At 44.4% G+C, this 17977-nt stretch overlaps 1 protein-coding gene across 2 annotated transcripts in view; it reads left to right on the top strand.

Annotated features, from left to right (window-relative positions):
* The window catches only part of KDM4B (lysine demethylase 4B), a 350269-nt gene that overhangs the window by 283718 nt on the left and 48574 nt on the right, over window positions 1–17977 (top strand). For both annotated transcript variants that reach the window (XM_085637671.1, XM_085637670.1), the window contains exons 15-18: window positions 1968–2146; window positions 3203–3422; window positions 16210–16286; window positions 16599–16654. In XM_085637671.1, the coding sequence (XP_085493797.1) occupies window positions 1968–2146; window positions 3203–3422; window positions 16210–16286; window positions 16599–16654 (532 nt within the window). The remainder of the gene's footprint in view (window positions 1–1967; window positions 2147–3202; window positions 3423–16209; window positions 16287–16598; window positions 16655–17977) is intronic.

Here is a 17977-nt window from a genome sequence, read left to right as displayed (position 1 = left end):
TATGAGTGAGTTTTTATTCTGGGAGGAGGGTGGACCGCATGTGAACCTATGACAGATACCAACGATGGAGAACTAGTTACAGGTATGTAAATATTTTCATCTCCAGCACTGAATCTTTCAAAGTCCATGCTTGAATCAAAGACTACCAAGCAGTATTACCACATCAACGACAATCACTATTTGGAAGGTGGGATGAATTAGAAAGGCTGACCTTCTGCTAAGAGATAAAATCTGGCCCCACTACTGTCTCTCTGCTGTCACAGCCTCTGAGCAATAGTGCTTTGTAAAGTTTGAATCTGTTCCTCAAGTAGCTGCATAGTAGATATCCAATGCTACTCCAGCGTAAAGTGCTGGCGAAGTTGCCATGATTCAGTGCTTCATGAGAGTTGGCCATGACTGTCCTTGTTGGCGGCTTTTATGCAGCAGATCATCTGTCGCTGCAACCTATCTGAAAATTCCCTTTCTTCGATACAGGGAAGCCCTATGTGGATTAGGGAACAAGACTAATAACTGGTTCGATTTTCTGAATGGTTTTATTCTGTCCAAATATAATTTGAGGCATCTTTGTACATCCAGTGAAAGTTAAGCTGTCCCCAATGCCAGGATGTTTGGAAAAACGCTTTGAAGACGATGGGTTCACAGAGGTAAATCTCTGTAGGAACTTTAAGTACAAATTGTGGATTAGTTCCTTGTACAACTTTATCCTTACTAAACTGAAAGTAAGGCTCTGTAATTGTAAATGCTTGAATCTCACTAACCATCCTTGCAGAAGTGATTGCCAATAGCATGGCTGTTTTCCAAGTGAGATAATTTAGCTGAGATTTGTGAATTGCTTCAAAGGGACTTTGTCACCTGGGATAAGTTCTCAGTTTCTACTTTTCTGGAGGAGCTTTTGACGGTGGAAAGGGTCTGAAAAGATTCTTTAGGAACCCTAGACTTTAGCATGACACCCAGCAGTGTCTCATGTCCTGTTTTCACTCATGATTTGCACCATGTCACACAGTCTACAATGACAGTCTGTGTGGAAATTGTATGGGAGTCTCTTAGGGTGACATAAGATATGCTGCAGCCCTTCGTGGGGTACCATTTACTAGAGACTTACAAAGGTGCAAACGTCCTTAGCCAGTTGCAGCACAATTAGACTTTACATTGTTTTAGGTAGGGAGTATTGGCACTGAGGTCTTGTTAGCAGGCCTCCGTGCACTGTCAGTCGAAAATCAGCATCCAGGAGCTAAAAAGTGGGCAAAAAGTGTGTGAGGGGGGTAACTGCAACAAAAGCCCAGCTCAAGGCAGGTCACAAGAGTTCATGCTTATGACCATGATCAAACGTTTACCATCAGGAAAGGACTGCCACTTTGCTGATTGGGAGACACTGTATAGACTTGGATGTTTTGAGGAACCAAAATATTTTGAAAAAAAGTTTTAAAAAACCAAAAGAGAAAGAAAGCATGACGAAGGATGCCCCTTGGCGCTGTGGCTGAAAGAGCAGAAAAAGGAAGCGAGGTAATACAACTCCTGCGGATCAGGAAAGAGCTGACATAAAGCAACAAAAGAGCATATAATGAAGAGTAATGCTTTACTCTGGGGGGGCTGTAGTTGAAACCGTTTTATTTCTAATTTTATCTATTTAAATGTTGACAACTAAATAAATTGTTCATTTATATTTTAAAATACACATTTGTGGTATATGAATAATTGCTCTTAACAGACTAGACAACAAAGGGTTACGAATCTGGCATGATACCCTGCTGGAGACATGTGCTTCAGATCTCTCTCTTTGGGCGACGGGATTCAGTGCATGAATTTAGTGAAGATACCCATGATGTAAAACTGTTCCTCCTCCAGATGGGAGCAAAATCTATTGGCTGCAGTTTGTCCAATCGTTTTTCACTTTTGTGCTAGATCCAAATATCTTTCTGCGTATCCTCAAATAATTTAATTAACATGCTCTGTTTTTTTGTTCCTAGAAGTTCTCCCTCTCTCAGGAGACGAGGACGTCAGTGATCCAGAAACACTAAAATCCTTGCTATCCCACCTCTGGAAAAATAAGGCCCCTAACTTCCTGTCAGAGAAGAGATTCAATGCTGCAGCAGCCTTAATCCAGCCTTATTGTTCAATTTGCTCTCTCTTCTTTCCATATCAGCAGGTTGGTCTACGCCTCTTCGACATTCAAGCTTTATCAACATGTCCTACTATAGATTTGAGAAGATTATGAATGGGAGTGACAAAGAATGTGCACATTCTCTGCAAAAAGTTCTTCGCCTTCTTCTTGATCCAAGATTGCTCGTCAAGTTTTGATGTGTTCATCTCTCTTAGCCATACTTGTGTTCCTCTCCATCATCCACTTATCTTTGTACTGTATCAGCCGCTGCACAGATTTTGCCCAACTGCCAACAGTGTTTTTATTGCATGCCCAGTTCTCCTGTTTGCCCACCTGCTACCCTCACGCTCATTTACATCTTCCAGTCTCATTCAAGTTCTCGTTTGCTCATCTGACTTGCCTGGCACCCTTTCACCTGCCACTTTAGGCCCCTTATATAGAACTAAATAAGGCTCGCACAGCTACGTTAATCTTCTTTTCTAATTACAAGGCACCTTAATCATGTATTGTATTGTAATTGCATTTGTATAGCGCTTACTACCCCTGACGAGGCGTCGAAGCGCTTTTTTCGGCGAGTAGCACGCTACTCCGGGACCCATAGAGGATTAGTGTTGAATTAGTATAGTGAAACAAGCAAGTACATTTTAAGTGGTGGATAGGTTTGTCAGTTATTTGGATTGGGAAGGATAGCAGAAGGATAGAAGAGGCAAAAAGGTTTGTATTTATATAGCGCTGGTTACTCCTGATGGGGTGTTGAAGCACGCTACTCCGGAAACCCATAAAGGATTAGTGGTGAATTAGTAAGGTGAAATATGAAAGTAATTTGAGCGGCGGATATTAGTCAATTATTCGGAGTGAGAAGGATAGCGGAGGGATAGAAGGGGAAGAAGTTGGCTATTTCCTCAAATAATGCTTTAAGCAAACTAGGTGGAAACATGCTCTTGTAAATCTTTCGTGTCCCTAATCTTTTTTTCTCTTCTTAATCCAACTTCTATTCTATTCTCTCAGTCTTTTCTCCCTCTAAATGTCCTTCTGTATAATGAAAGAGTTTTCTTTAACCATTATTGCTCTTTCTTTGCTTCCTTCACTGTAACACTCCAGCCTGGAAAAACTCCTATTCAAAGTTCCTCTGTCAAAGGAGATACCAACATTTTCATCCCTCTCTCTCGATGTGGTAGCAAAACAAAGCCCCTGGTCCCTGAAATGTGCTTCACGTCAAGCAGTGAGAACATAGAGCCTGTTCCCGCCAACTCTTATATAGGAGAAGATGGGACCAGTCCGCTTATCTCCTGTGCCAAATGCTGCCTCCAGGTTCATGCCAGTGAGTACCCATTATTGCAGAAATTTACAGAATGAGCGCTACTTTCAGCCTGTCATTTCAACATAGGTTCACTGTACTTGAAGCATAATTTCAACGAATGCTTTCTCACTCAGAGATGCTTACTGTGACATCCAAATGTATATATAAACCCAGATTGATCAGCCTGTAATTACCAGTGGGTTTTCACATTGTTAGTGTAGTCAATCAGGTTACTTGTAAGTCCCCCTTATGTTCTAAGGCAGCTAAAGTAATTCCATTCAGATTGCAGCTTCAAGTGAATGGTTTTTAGGCCGAAGTGGACAGCTGAAACAATGAGTCAGACATCTGCTTTCCAAACAAATCTCGGTCTTCCTCAGAGTACCAAAATATATATTTTAAAATGCTTTCGTCGCCTAGGTTTCAGTAACTGTAAAGACGGTGTCTGTCTCACCTACGTCACTGATGCCATCTTTGGTGTCCTTGAAGAAATATCTGTTTACTGTAACTTACTTGTTGACAAAGACCTCTTTAGATTCATGGTTGATGAACCATGTATACCTTGTCACCAAATATCTTGTCATTCACCTTGTGGATAGTCAATGACAAGAAATACATACACCAAAACATCACTACTGTCAAATACTGCACACAAATGGGGAATTTCTCGACCCCATCCCCCCATTAGGCAGTAAACATACTTGTTTCATGGAGGAGGTATTCTACCTCCCGATTCCCAGCTGTTTCGCAATGGAATAATGTCCCAAAGCAGAAACTACCTTCATTTTCCTGCTCACAAACTTAAAAGGTCAAAACCCCTCCAATTCTGTCGCCTCAAAGTGAATAGGAAGCATGCCAGTTGATGCAATGATGGTATTGTGGAGGAAAAACATTCAGCAGCAGACAAACGCAGATGAACCCATGGAAGGAGGCATTGGAAAGAAATGCCTTTAAGGCTCCAGACGCAGTTTACATGGCTCTGTATTAAATGCACGTCACCGGATGATAATGCAAAGTTCACCGGCATAACATAAATGCTGCAAGCCTGCAAGAACCATTTCAATACCTAACTGTTTAACTATAGCTTCTCATACAATAGTTGTTCTGTACTACCGGATCATATGCCTATGCCCCCCTTGCATAATCTCTGGAAGATAGACAAGTGCATGAGCCCAGTGGAGCATAAAGCCCCCTAATCTTCCTCGAGATCACCCCCCTTCCCCATCTATGTTCTTATAGTAGTCAAAAACCTTCCCTCCTGGACCCATGTCTTAACACCCAGCAAGGCCTCCAAAGCAGGCTGCGGCTCTCGTGCCGATAACTCCGTCATATGCAGCTCCAGGTCTGAATGGATGTCAGGTGGAGGGTCAGCCAGAATCTATTTTTACACAGAGGTAGATGTCAGGGAGAGCCTCAGCACAGATTTATGAGTAACTGAAGCCAAAACTGGCCACTACGTCAGTCCAGTTGGTCCCACAATTTGGGCTAGTGCTGGGAAAACCCCATTTAGTGCCTAGGGTAGAGATGGTAGGAGACCAAATGACCTGCAGATCTGTCCCATGGAGTCGGCGCACCAAAAGGGACAGCCGCACTCCTAAAAGGTTCTATTATGGATTGCACAAAGCCAGACAGATCTGATCCTGGCACCAGGTACTCTGGGTATAGGAGTACCAACAATGGTTGTGGCAGAAGTGGGGTTGGTGTGGAGCAGACAGTACAGGTCCGGCATTACCGGGGATGGGACCAGAGACATCTCCACCAACTCTACATGCAAGCGGAGGTGTCTTACACCTGCACTTTTGGATCAATGAGGGAAAGTAGCAGAGCACTTCTTGTGATGATGTTAATTTCTCCCTCGAGGACTTGGTTGAGAGCGATTATCTTGAAGAAAAAGCTTAACCTTGCTTATAACCTCGGCAAAAAAAACTGATGATGGACGGAATGCTGAACAATGCAAACATTCACCCGCAATCAAAGGGATTTGAGTTTAATCCATTGTTTTTTAGCTCCCGACGCCACCCCAGTTTGGACCTAGCCATATGCAAATCAGTTTTGACCCTGTTCCTCATGAGAGCAGTTCATCCGGAACTGCCAGGCCAGGTCCTCCGTGGACTGGAAACAAGCAGCGTAGGACTGGTTTTGGGGTATCACCATCAGCCAGGCTAGCTTGAATCCTATTGCACAGTGAGCACTGGATCCACGTCTGGGCAACTATGGATTTAACCCAGATCTGTGACTCGGGGTGAATGTTTGATTTGTTCAGCATTCCGTCCATCATCTGTTCTCTTTGCATTTGCTTACGACCGCGATCACTTTTACAACCCTCTTCAGAGCAAGCCATAAGAAGTTTGGCCTGACTCTTTGATGTCCTAGGGGGTTTTGATGGCCAAATGTCATATGATGACGTGTCATGCCTCAAATGAGGTATCAGATACATTTGTGTGGATCTGTGATGAATATTTGTCCATCACAATGCAGACCAGTCTTAAAGCCAAATCGCATAAGTGATGTCATTGTCCCTACTGCATCGAAAAAAAACATTTTTCGGTGAAAAAAAAATCTCACAAGTTGAGAGCAAAGATCAGTATTGTGTAGAAAGGTGCCAAAAAGAACCTGGAACTGACAGAGCACGGGTCCTGATGCTATTTGACTGTTGACATATTCACAAGTTCCCATCTGACATTAAAACTGAGTCAACAATACATGCTGGTGCTGGAGAGCTTTTGCAGATGTTTTCTGCTTGTATCTTGCGCCTGGAATATTCAAAGGTGAGGAGTCTGCATGCAGAAGGAAGTATCTATCAGAAAGACAGCATTTTGATTTATCACTTCTGCCCAAACAGTGAGAAATAAGTGTGACTCGCAGTAGAAACCTATACTATTCAGCCTTCCATTCCAGTGGGGTGGGAATGATAACCCATCTTGTGTTTTTATCCACTGTGGTCTCAGATTTTCATTTATATCAATATACAACTCTCCCAGTATTTTTGAGTAAGCCATCCACTCCATCGGAATGCTCTGTACACAGAAGTCAGGAGAGTTTTGTGCTTCAAGGTTTCTGGAGATTAGTAAATCCAATGAGTCATTTGGTAACTTTGGCCCAGTAGGTATGTTTCAAGACCTCAAAAAAGTCAACAGTGTTGTAAAGTTAAGTACTGCAGGACCCCCCGAAGCCTAGTGATGGTGTTAGGTTCAAGAGGCTTGAGCATGAAGGTGGGGTAGCAATAATATGCAGTAGTAGGAGAGAGTGACACTTAAAAGAAGAGGGACTGCACCGAGAGGTTGAATGCATATACGTACGAACCTGCTATAATTAATGCAGCCGGCGGCACTAGGCGCCATACATAAATATAATTAGACTGGCGTTTTTATTGCTCAGTCCAGTTGCATTGAGGAGAGGTTGGAGCTCGGTCTGATACTGGATGTGTATAGAACATACAACTTAAGTTGCGAGGCCTTTCCTCGTAATGTGTGTGCCTGCCCTGCCTTGAGAAAGGTAACAATGGTCATGATAAATCTCTCTCATAAGAGTTAGAACCTGTAAATAGGTAGTTTAACCCCCTTAATTACCGCTCAAATACGGCAACGTAGAGTGTGATGCAGCTTCTATTGTATTTACTAGTTTTTGTTAACAATGAAGTGTTGTGAAATCAATTTTATACTGGCATTTAAACTTTTGGAATCCAGTTTATCTGTATATTTTAAGACTAGTATTAACCATACCATACGACTTAAGCATAATTACTCAGAAAGGCAGGGTGATAATGTACTGCCATCCAGTGCTCCAAGATCTCTTGAGTGACATTAAGTGCATACGTTTAGGTTGCAATCGGAGCGCCCGCTGACAAACCTAAAAAGAAAGATAGAGACCCAGGCGGCGAAACTCCCCACCCCAATACCGACTACTGTGCATTGCGGCAGTAACGTCAGAAAAGAAACCTGGTTGAGTGTCGACTACACCGCGTGGCTCAAACAAGATTTTTTTTATAAATAAGTGTTGCTGGTTTTGAACATTTTCCAGGTAAGCAAGGGTTTGTATAACAATCATACACAGGTGAAAAAAATTAATATAAAAAAAGAGGAATATTTATATTTCAAAATAGAATAATAATTCTAAAACAGATATGCATACTCGATAAATGACAAAGTGCCTTTACTTGTAACTCAGAATCTAGGAGCAAAACTGCTAAAAGTTTTTAGATAGTTTCTAAGACGGTCGCCATGTTTTCAGCGCTGTGGACTTGGTTGCATGCACTTGTCCCTTTTCTTTGTCTTCTACTACCCTCGCCTACACGCAACTGTTAATATCATTTCATGATTGTTAAAAGGCAACGTTTCAAAATGTATACATGTTGATAACGATTGCGTGCCACCTTTAAACTTTTCGTTTACGTTATTTAGAAAAAAAAATCTTAGATGCTATTCTCCAATTGCAAATACCTGACCCCAGTTAGGAACATTGTGTTAAGGTATGGCAAAGTCACGTGAAACCCTGACAAAATATACTGTGCGTACTCTTACAGGAAAGCCATTTGGTACACAACGCTTGCTTAGATGCAAAACCCTATTCACCCATTCACCGCAGAATGTTTTAATTTTGAGAAGTTGGAAATTAACCCCCCACCCTAGAACTCTATACGAAATCAGGAAATAAGTGACTGCCTGACATCGGAGCTCAGGGCAACTGAAAATATTGAGTGCTCATGTGAAGCGCTTTTTAACAAAAGAAAAAGGAGTCCCTTGTTCGAGGCATATGAGCTGCAGATTACACACTTTTGCATAGATCGCCATCTTGTGTTGGGCCCGGATGATTGCAGTTTGTTTTTCCTCTTGGAAAGTCTTTGGAAGTCACGAGGTCGGTGACTCCTCCTTTGGATCGTATTGCGCATGGGCTTCGGCTCCATCCTCAGGGCTCGGATGTAATCTTCGCGCTCCGGTTCCGAACAGCTTCCAGTTCGACGATCGACGCACAATCCTCACCCCAATCGCTGTATTGTTTCGATCACGATCTCTTCAATCAACGCGCCTTCTCAGCGAAACAAACCTTCGGTTCCAGTCGTCGACGGCGGCCTTCGGGCCTACCCAGGCTCCGGTCCCGGCTCATGGAAAGAACTCCATTTAAAAAGTGCCCTCGATGTGGGTCCAAATTTCCCCAAACCGATCTTCATGAGGTATGCAACCTTTGCCTCTCCCCTGAACACGAGGCTCGAGACTGTCCGGCCTGTAAGTCTTTCCGATCCAAAAAGACTATTCGGACAGAAGAGCCAGAAGGAACATGGCACACTCCTCGACGTCCATTCCAGTCGACATCTTCGGAGACAACATCGACGATCCGGAACATCATCGTACCGTACAGGACCTCGTCAGCGCTTCCGAGGCCGACGAGTCAGATGTGAAGAAAATCACTCCGGCGCAGAGGGTCGTGAGTACCAATCTACCCCCACCCACACCGACACCCAAAAAGGCTTCGGTCATGCCTTCGCCTCCGGGCCTAGGCAAGACCAGAGACACTGCTTCACACACCCCACCTTCGGGCTCGATGAAGAAGCCAAGTAAGCCTCCCGGCGGCTCGGGCTCGAGCCAGCCTGCCAGCGGTGCCGAGAAACACACTTCGGCACCGAAAAAGAAACCGGCCTCCACCTCGACACCGAGCTCCACACCGAAGCCCTCGGGGTCGAAACCCAGCTCTTCGGCACCAACGCCATCTTCGGTGCCGACCAAACCACACAAGGCCACCGACACTTGCAAGCCGAAGCCCATCTCGGCGCCGACCAAGAGACCGGAGGGTCCCAAGCCGGGTTCCAAACATCAAACCGGCACGGAAAAACCTAAAAAATCATCGGCCCGACGCCTTCGGCGCCGACGGACCGAAACACCTCACCAGAGCTATTTACACCGGATCCCTTGCAAAAAACTCTCACCAAGGATCCAAAAACTGGACATTTGACACTCTCTACTAATAAGAGACATTTAGAGAAGCCTGCTCCGCCTCCACCTCCAAAGAGGAAGGACTCTGCTACCTCTCCACCTCCACCTCCTCCTCCTTCCCCACCTCCACCCCCTCCGCCCTCTCCACCCCCACCTCATCGTTCTCCTACTCCGTCTCCAGACGATGATGATCAGGGAGGGTATGATGATACAGGGGATGTGCCACAAGACCCCACCCCTACAGGATCTCCAGATTCATGGGACGATTACAATATACCAGATATCCCCAACGTCCCACAAGACGATATTTACCCTTCTAGCCCATTTCCACCAGAAGATTCATTAGGGTTTAACCATCTTCTGCAAAGGGCAGCACATTATCACGGGGTGGACATGCATAATGACCCTGTGGAGGAAGATTTCCTCCTAGACACATTCGATACCTCACATAGGTCCACCTTCATACTGCCCATGCTCAAAGGGGTGGTAAAGCATGCGGCAGAAGTTTTTAAAGACCCAGTTAGAGCCAGGGTCCTTAACCCACGTATTGAAAAGAAATACAAACCTGCTCCCTCAGATCCCTCTTACATCAGAGGACCAGCGCCACTAGATTCCTTAGTGGTATCTACGGCACGTAAAAGGGCACACTCGAAGGCGTCAGGTGATGCACCACCACCTGACAAGGAGTCAAAACTGCTAGATGCATCAGGCAAACGCACAGCATCCCAGGCCGCCAACATATGGCGTATAGCAAACACTCAGGCACTGCTGGCCAGATATGATAGGGCTCATTATGACGAATTAGAAAGCATAATGCACCATCTCCCTGAAAAATATAAAAGTAGAGCCAACGAGTTAATTCAAGAAACACCTCTATACGTTGTGCCCTAGATGCAGCAGACACAGCCTCCAGGGCCAGTAACACCAGCGTCCTTCTCAGTCGTCATGCTTGGTTAAGGGTATCTGGGTTTAAACCAGAAGTACAAGCCTCCATCCTTAACCATCCCTTTGACCAGGAACATCTATTCGGGCCAAAGGTGGATGAAGCCTTAGAAAAGATTAAAAAGAACACGGATACCGCAAAATCCATGGAGGCCTTACAGTCTCACCCGCCCAGACGCTCCTTTCGCCGCTCCTCCTTTCGGAGTGCATCCAGAGGCTACGCCTCAGACACAGCGTCCACATCGTACAAATCCCCTACTCAGACCACCTTTACAAAAGTTTACCAAAGAGGCGGCTACAGGGGTAACAACAACAAGGGCAGAGGCAAAACAAACAACGCCCGTTCTGCCACACCTACTACCCAATGACTTCCCCCTGCTCCGCCCAGACCATTCCACTCCGGTCGGGGCAGACTCCAAAATTTCCTTCATATCTGGGAGACCATCACCTCAGACAAATGGGTGACCAAAATAATTTGGTCAGGCTACTGCCTGGAACTAACATCTACCCCCCCCCCCCCCCCAAACATTCCACCCAGGCAACGCCCAATGTCACAAGAACATTCAACATTACTAAAGCAGGATGTAATCTCCCGCCTACAAAAACAGGCAATAGAACACATTCCTGTCAATCAACAAAATTTGGGGGTCTAGTCCCTATATTTTCTAATACCAAAAAGGGACGAGACTCTACGACCTATTCTAGATCTCCGGCCCCTAAACACATACATACACTCAGACCATTTTCACATGGTAACGCTTCAGCAGGTACTTCCGCTCCTCTCCCAGAACGACTTTCTCACCACACTGGACTTGAAAGACGCATACTTCCACATTCCAGTACACCATGCTCACAGAAAGTACCTCAGATTTGTAGTGGACGGGCAACACTACCAGTTCAAAGTGCTCCCATTCGGAGTCACAACAGCACCACGGGTATTCACCAAGTGCCTAGCGGTGGTGGCGGTACACCTGAGAAGACAGCACATTCACGTCTTCCCATACTTGGACGATTGGCTGATACAAGCCACTTCATAAAATCAATGTGTACGCCACACCGCCACTACAATCCAACTACTTCACTAACTAGGCTTCACGGTGAACCACCAAAAGTCCCAGCTAACACCATCCCACATAAAACAATACCTCGGTGCCACCATAGACACCTCAAAAGCAATAGCCTACCCCAATCCGGCCAGGATTGCAAGCATTCAGGCTTTGCGACAAAAATTCATACCTCAACACTCCCTTCCAGCACGAGTGTTCATGCAACTAATAGGGATGATGGCCTCTTGCATTTTCATAGTGCCCCACGCAAGACTCCAGATGCGTCCACTCCAAGAATGCTTAGCGCGCCAATGGAACCAGGCCCAGGGTCAACTGGCAGATCTGGTGTTGGTAGACGGTCGCACCCATCGCACTCTGCAGTGGTGGACCACCACAAACCTTTCCAAAGGTCGACCGTTCCTGGACCCGGTTCCCCAGATAAAACTAACAACGGACGCATCGCTCTCCGGCTGGGGAGCTCATCTATTACACCTCACAGTGCAGGGCACATGGACGCCGCAACAAAAGTTACTCCATATCAACCATCTGGAGTTACTAGCAGTCTTTCTAGCCCTGAAATCTTTTCAAACACAGATTTCAGGCAAGGCAGTCCTCATTCGCACAGACAACATGACGGACATGTATTATATACAAAAACAAGGCGGCACACACTCTCCACAGCTCTCTCTATTAGCACAGAGCATATGGAGATGGGCAATTCCCCACAAAATCTTTCTCCTAGCTCAACATGTCCCAGGAGTCCAAAACACCGTGGCAGATCTGCTCAGCAGACAGACACAACAAATCCACGAGTGGGAACTTCACCCACAGGTTCTTCATCCGTTCTTTCAAATGTGGGGGCATCCGCAGATAGACCTCTTCGCCACCCACGAAAACACAAAATGCCCAAGCTTCGCCGCCAGATACCCACACCAATTGTCCAAAGGAAATGCGATATGGATGAACTGGTCAGGCAAATTTGCGTACGCTTTTCCGCCTCTCCCACTCATTCCATTAGTGGTGCGAAAACTACAACAGCACTCCCTCACACTAATCTTAGTAGCTCCAACGTGGGCCAGACAACCGTGGTACACCACGCTGCTGGAACTCTCGGTAGTACCACACCAAGAGCTACACCTCTCACCATGCGTCCTAACCCAGAACCATGGAGAGATCAGGCACCCGGACCCAGCTCTGCTCAACCTTGCGATCTGGCTCCTGAAGTCCTAGAATTCAGGTACCTAAATCCCCTGACTGTATGAATGTCATCAGAGAAGCTAGACGCCCTACCACTAGAGCCTGCTACACTGCCAAGTGGAAAAGATTTGTTGTTTATTGCCATAACAACACCATCAATCCTCTGGACGTGTCTATACAACACATCATAGGCTACTTACTCCACCTACAAAGGTGTAATCTAGCCTATACGTCCATTCGACTACACCTTGCAGCAATTGCAGCTTACTTACAAAACAGGCAACATCTATCACTCTTCAGAGTATCTGCCATTAAAGCCTTCATGGAAGGCCTGAAAAGAATAATTCCCCTTAGAGTACCACCCTCACCTGTGTGGAACTTAAATATCGTTCTCACAAGGCTGATGGGGCCTCCCTTCGAACCTTTGCATAAATGCGAACTGTAATTCCTAACATGGAAAACAGCTTTCCTTGTAGCCATCACTTCTCTTAGAAGGGTCAGTGAGATACAAGCACTTACCATACAAGAACCCTTTCTTCAAATGCACCAGAACAAGGTTGTTCTCCGTACCAACCCAAAATTCCTACCTAAAGTCATTTCCCCTTTTCACCTAAACCAATCTGTAGAACTACCAGTATTCTTCTCGCAACCTCAGACCGTTGCAGAAAGGGCTCTGCACACGCTAGATGTCAAACGAGCCTTACTTTACTACATCGAGAGAACACAACCTTTCCGAAAGACCAAACAACTGTTTGTCTCTTTCTCTCCACCACACAAAGGCAACCCCATCTCAAAATCAGGGCTAGCTAGGTGGATTGTAAAATGCATCCAGATTTGCTACCACAAAGCAAAACAAACTCTTTCCTTCCCCCTAAAGCCCATTCTACACAAAAGATAGGGGCTTCCATGGCATTTCTAGGGAACATCCCATTAGATGATATCTGCAAAGCAGCTACATGGTCAACACCGCACACGTTCACCAAACACTATTGTGTAGATGTGCAAACTAAGCAACAAGCTAGTGTGGGCCAGGCTGTACTTAAAACACTATTTCAAACCACTGCAACAGATACCGGTGGTCGCCGCTAAGGTTGGGAACTGCTATATAGTCTATGCAAGAGTGTGTAATCTGCAGCTCATATGCCTCGAACGGAATATGCTACTTACCAGTATGCATCTGTTCTTGGCATATAGAGCTGCAGATCTACACACGCCCACCCGCCTCCCCGGGTACCTGTATCTGTTCCAGTTTATCTTATTTAGATACAACACACATGGGTTTCTTCACTGTTATTACTACGCTCCATCTTTCCCTGCTGGCGAAAAATAATCCGAGGATGGAGCCGAAGCCCATGCGCAATACGATCCAAAGGAGGAGTCACCGACCTCGTGACTTCCAAAGCCTTTCCAAGAGGAAAAACAAACTGCAAACATCCAGGCCCAACACCAGATGGCGATCTATGCAAAAGTGTGTAGATCTGCAGCTCTACATGCCAAGAACAGATGCATAATGGTAAGTAGCATATTCCTTACAGTTGGTAAAATGGGACAAGTGTAAGGCTACAAGTAATAGGGCACTGCTCCGTGGGAGTAAAAACCAGCGAAAAGGAGAGACAAATAGGAAAGATTAACCATTTGGAAGCTAGGACTTTTAAAGGACCCTCAAAGAAACAAATGAAAAGCAATGGGCGGGCTGCATGCCCACAAAGTATATACATGTCTCGAAGAGACAGCACTAGTGCTGCTTAGGTTCAACCAAAACATTACAGTGATAGGATTTGGAAGATGCTACCTAACCTCCATTTTGCTGGATTTTGCACCAGAGTGATAATTTAACTACAGTGTTTAAGTATACTGGGGAGCCCAATGAAGCAGGGACTTATTCTAAAGTGTATTACTTCAATGAACCACAGTGCAGAACTAGGAATACAGATATGTAAACATTTCTTCTTCCGAGTTGATCAAGACCATATATATTCAACACAATCCCTTGAATGTGCACTGGCAGTTGTCATTGGGAACAGTGAAAATACACAAGGCCAAGCTGGTTAGGAGAGACTAAACGTGTCTCACATTTGGAAACTGATTGTCTAGATGACCATGTCTTCACCAGTGGGTAACACTCTTACCAAGTCTGGGGTTAGTGCTGCGCCCAAATACCAGATGTCATTTGGAAGAACTGATCTAGAGACCCAGGTCCACAAGCACATCCAAATTCATGTGGAGGCTCTGTTGGCCTTTAAATCCTGTGGGGCATTTAAGGCCGAAGTAGTATTATGTATTGGTAAGAGCTGCCTAGCCGAAACCTCTGGAATCTCCTGTGGCCCTTGCATAATGGGAAGGTAATATAAGCATCAAGAGAATAAACGGATGCAATCCAGTCTTCCAGATTAAGGTCGATTTAGTAGAGCCAACATTCTAAATATTTCCCTCTTCATCCACTTGTTGGTATACGTCTGGCCTCAGATCAAACAATACTCTAAAGATTAAATGTTTTTCACCAGGATGTAGCAGGAATATATGCTATTTCTTTTCTATGTTTTGGCACTCCTGCAACTGCTTTTTTGTAAAAGAGATTGAACCTCCTCAACTATTAACTATCGGAACAAAGATCTTGACACCACTGTTGTCGGTATGTCAGATGGACAAGGCGTCTAATTTTGTATCCTTGCTTGACAATATCAAGTAGTAAAATATATTTTGCTGTTCTCCAGGTACCTTTTACTATTCTTAGAGTTGCAGCTGCTGTAATGTCTTTTTACTTAATACATGGAGATAGTTGACCTTCGTCATTACCTTTTAACTTGACGCTGGGAAATTCGTTCTGGTTTCTTCGGCCAACTGACTTTAGAAGTTTATCCTTCAGTCTTTATACGCTGGACATCCTCTTTGGTCAAATGTTTGGTATAAACAGACGTTCTTGGAAACATCAGACCTGGAACAAAAAATGGCACCCAAGTAAGCAAAAATATTTACATGCAGACTGCTATTTCTGAAATGCACTCATTTATACAAAGCAGACCGCCATCTTGTGCAGTGCACCCCACTGTGTACCAGTTCACCTGTGAATTTACACATCTCATATTCGCACACTCATACATGCCCTAGACATGATGAAGGCAAGGGTCCTAGGACATGGGCAGTAGACAAACCTTTACATTTGAGAACCACTCTGATGGTAACAAAACCAAAATAAGACATGGAGATCTACAATGGACTTGCAAATGTGTTGATATTACTAGGGCCAAATACACAGGCTATGAACACCTTTCCAAGCAGGGCAGCACAGGTTCACCAAGCAGTAGCCATACAGGCAAACTTAAGTCTCAACTACAGCCTGACCTGCTTTGCACAATATGAGGTTTTGGAATTTTTTGCAGGGTCTCTTCAAAACAGATTTCTAAATATACAAGAATTTAACCGATTTAAAAAAATATTTCTACATTTTTCTTTCAAGAGAACAGAAGTTATTTACTGTATATCTAAAATAAAGAAAACGTTTAGTTTGGTTTGCTCTTCCTTATAAGATTGGGGAACTAGGTCAAGTATCAGCCAGTGCTTGTAGTGTAGGATTTTGGAGTTAAAGATGCTGCTTGGGTTTGCAGCTTTGGGTGATTAACCCATACTTGAAATTGAAGACCTGATTTTTTGCGAGCCGAAAGACAGTTGGATCATGAACTGGTATCTTGTCTTTTTCAGGCTGTTATGGGATACACCCAGATCTGGTGAGCATGAACTGGACCTGTTCCCGATGCTCAGTGAAAGCTTGGACAGCTGTAAGTACCTCATCCATACAGGGGCACCATTCAGACTTGAATCAGAAAAGATATCTGGGCAGAGACGACTGACTGTGATGGACCAAGAGTAAAATTCAGGGGCATGATCAGTTAAGACATTTATGTCAGACTGGCAGTTCTTTTTACTTGGCATTGAACTTCCAAGAACAGCCATGCTGTCAAATTGAAATCTGAAGTAGACTGCAGTTCCAGGTATCATAAAAGTATCAATGCCAAGTAAAACAGACAGACTGGGTAATTGTGGTGAGGTTGAAGGATTTCCACGTTTTAATATAAATTTTGTTGCCACAGGATTGCTGTCTGTGTAATCTCAGAGGGGGAGCACTGCAGATGACCACGGACAGAAGGTGAGTGTTACAAAGTGACACGTAATATTCACAGGTGAAAAGGGCTAGAACCCCTCACCTCCATCCCCCATTTCCCTCAAATGTTCTATGCAGTGTCTTGATTACATCTTTTTCCTTGTTTGATGTCGTACAAGTTGCATCACTCATGTACTAAACTGACCAGAGCTGATTATTTCATAAACTGCACCTCCTTGCTCACTCACATTTGATGTTAAGGATTTATTAAGGTCAAGCTTTTTAACTTCTTTATTCGACCCAATTAATGAGTAAATTATTTGACAGTACTCACTTGAACTTTTAGAAATTCTGAAAGCGTGTATCTTTCCAGAACCATTCATCAGCAATATGGTTCTGACTTATTTATTGTGTTCTTTTCCATGTAGCAAGTAAGAACCAAATAATTCCTTGAACCGAATAATGGAAAGGTATCGAGAGAACTCTTCAGGCATATAGAGTATTAACTAAAAAAGGGTTACTGAAGACAGGTTACCTACTCTTCTGATGGATACTTCTACCTGCAAATTTCTCAGCCTCTGAATTGGTACAAAGCAATGCCCGCCGAATGAAGGTGTGTCTGAGGAGTGGACTTACACCATAAGTACTTCCAGCCCCACAAGCAAAATGGTCCGCACAGTGGACCGCATACTCTATCAGTAGTGCCTGGTAGAAATATGGATGAAAGCCCATTTAGCCGCCTGGTAGATGTCAATAATAGAAACCCCCAAAGCTAGGGCTGTTGTTGCAGCCTTCAATCTTAACAAATGGGCTCCTAGGCTTTAGGAGTCCTTCTCAGCTAAAGCATAACACAGATGCAGACTACAATGCACTGGGATACGGTTTGCTTCTGGACCGCCTTTCACTTCTTCACACCGGTGGAGCCAATAACCAGCCGGCTGATCACAACGATATTCCTTAGTCCTATCGATATAGAAACTAAGGCTATACCACACTTGCCTCCTTCTTTATATGAATGAGCTGGAGAGAAGGATATGGGAAGCTCAACAGACCAACATGGAAGGGAGATACCACTTTCCGGAAAAGGGACGCACAAGTCCTAGTTATCAGTTTGTAAAGAAAGAAAGCAAAATACAGAAGTTAAACCGAGGAGGCCAGAAGCTTACTCATGTGATGTGCAACAGTGATTGTAATGATGAAAACATACTACGAAGTAGGAAGCTATGGATTGCATATGTAAAGTGGCAAAAAAAGCACAACATTGAGAAGGTCAAGAAGAGGGAAATTATGTGAAATCCCTTGTAGAAAACTCATAACAACAGGTGGTTAGATTATCAAGAGCTGATAAGACAAACAAAAAGTCTTGAT

The sequence above is a fragment of the Triturus cristatus genome, chromosome 12 (genome assembly GCF_964204655.1).
Source record: "Triturus cristatus chromosome 12, aTriCri1.1, whole genome shotgun sequence".
NCBI classification, from domain to species: Eukaryota; Metazoa; Chordata; class Amphibia; order Caudata; family Salamandridae; genus Triturus; species Triturus cristatus.
This window is presented reverse-complemented; position numbering and strand designations above follow the sequence as displayed.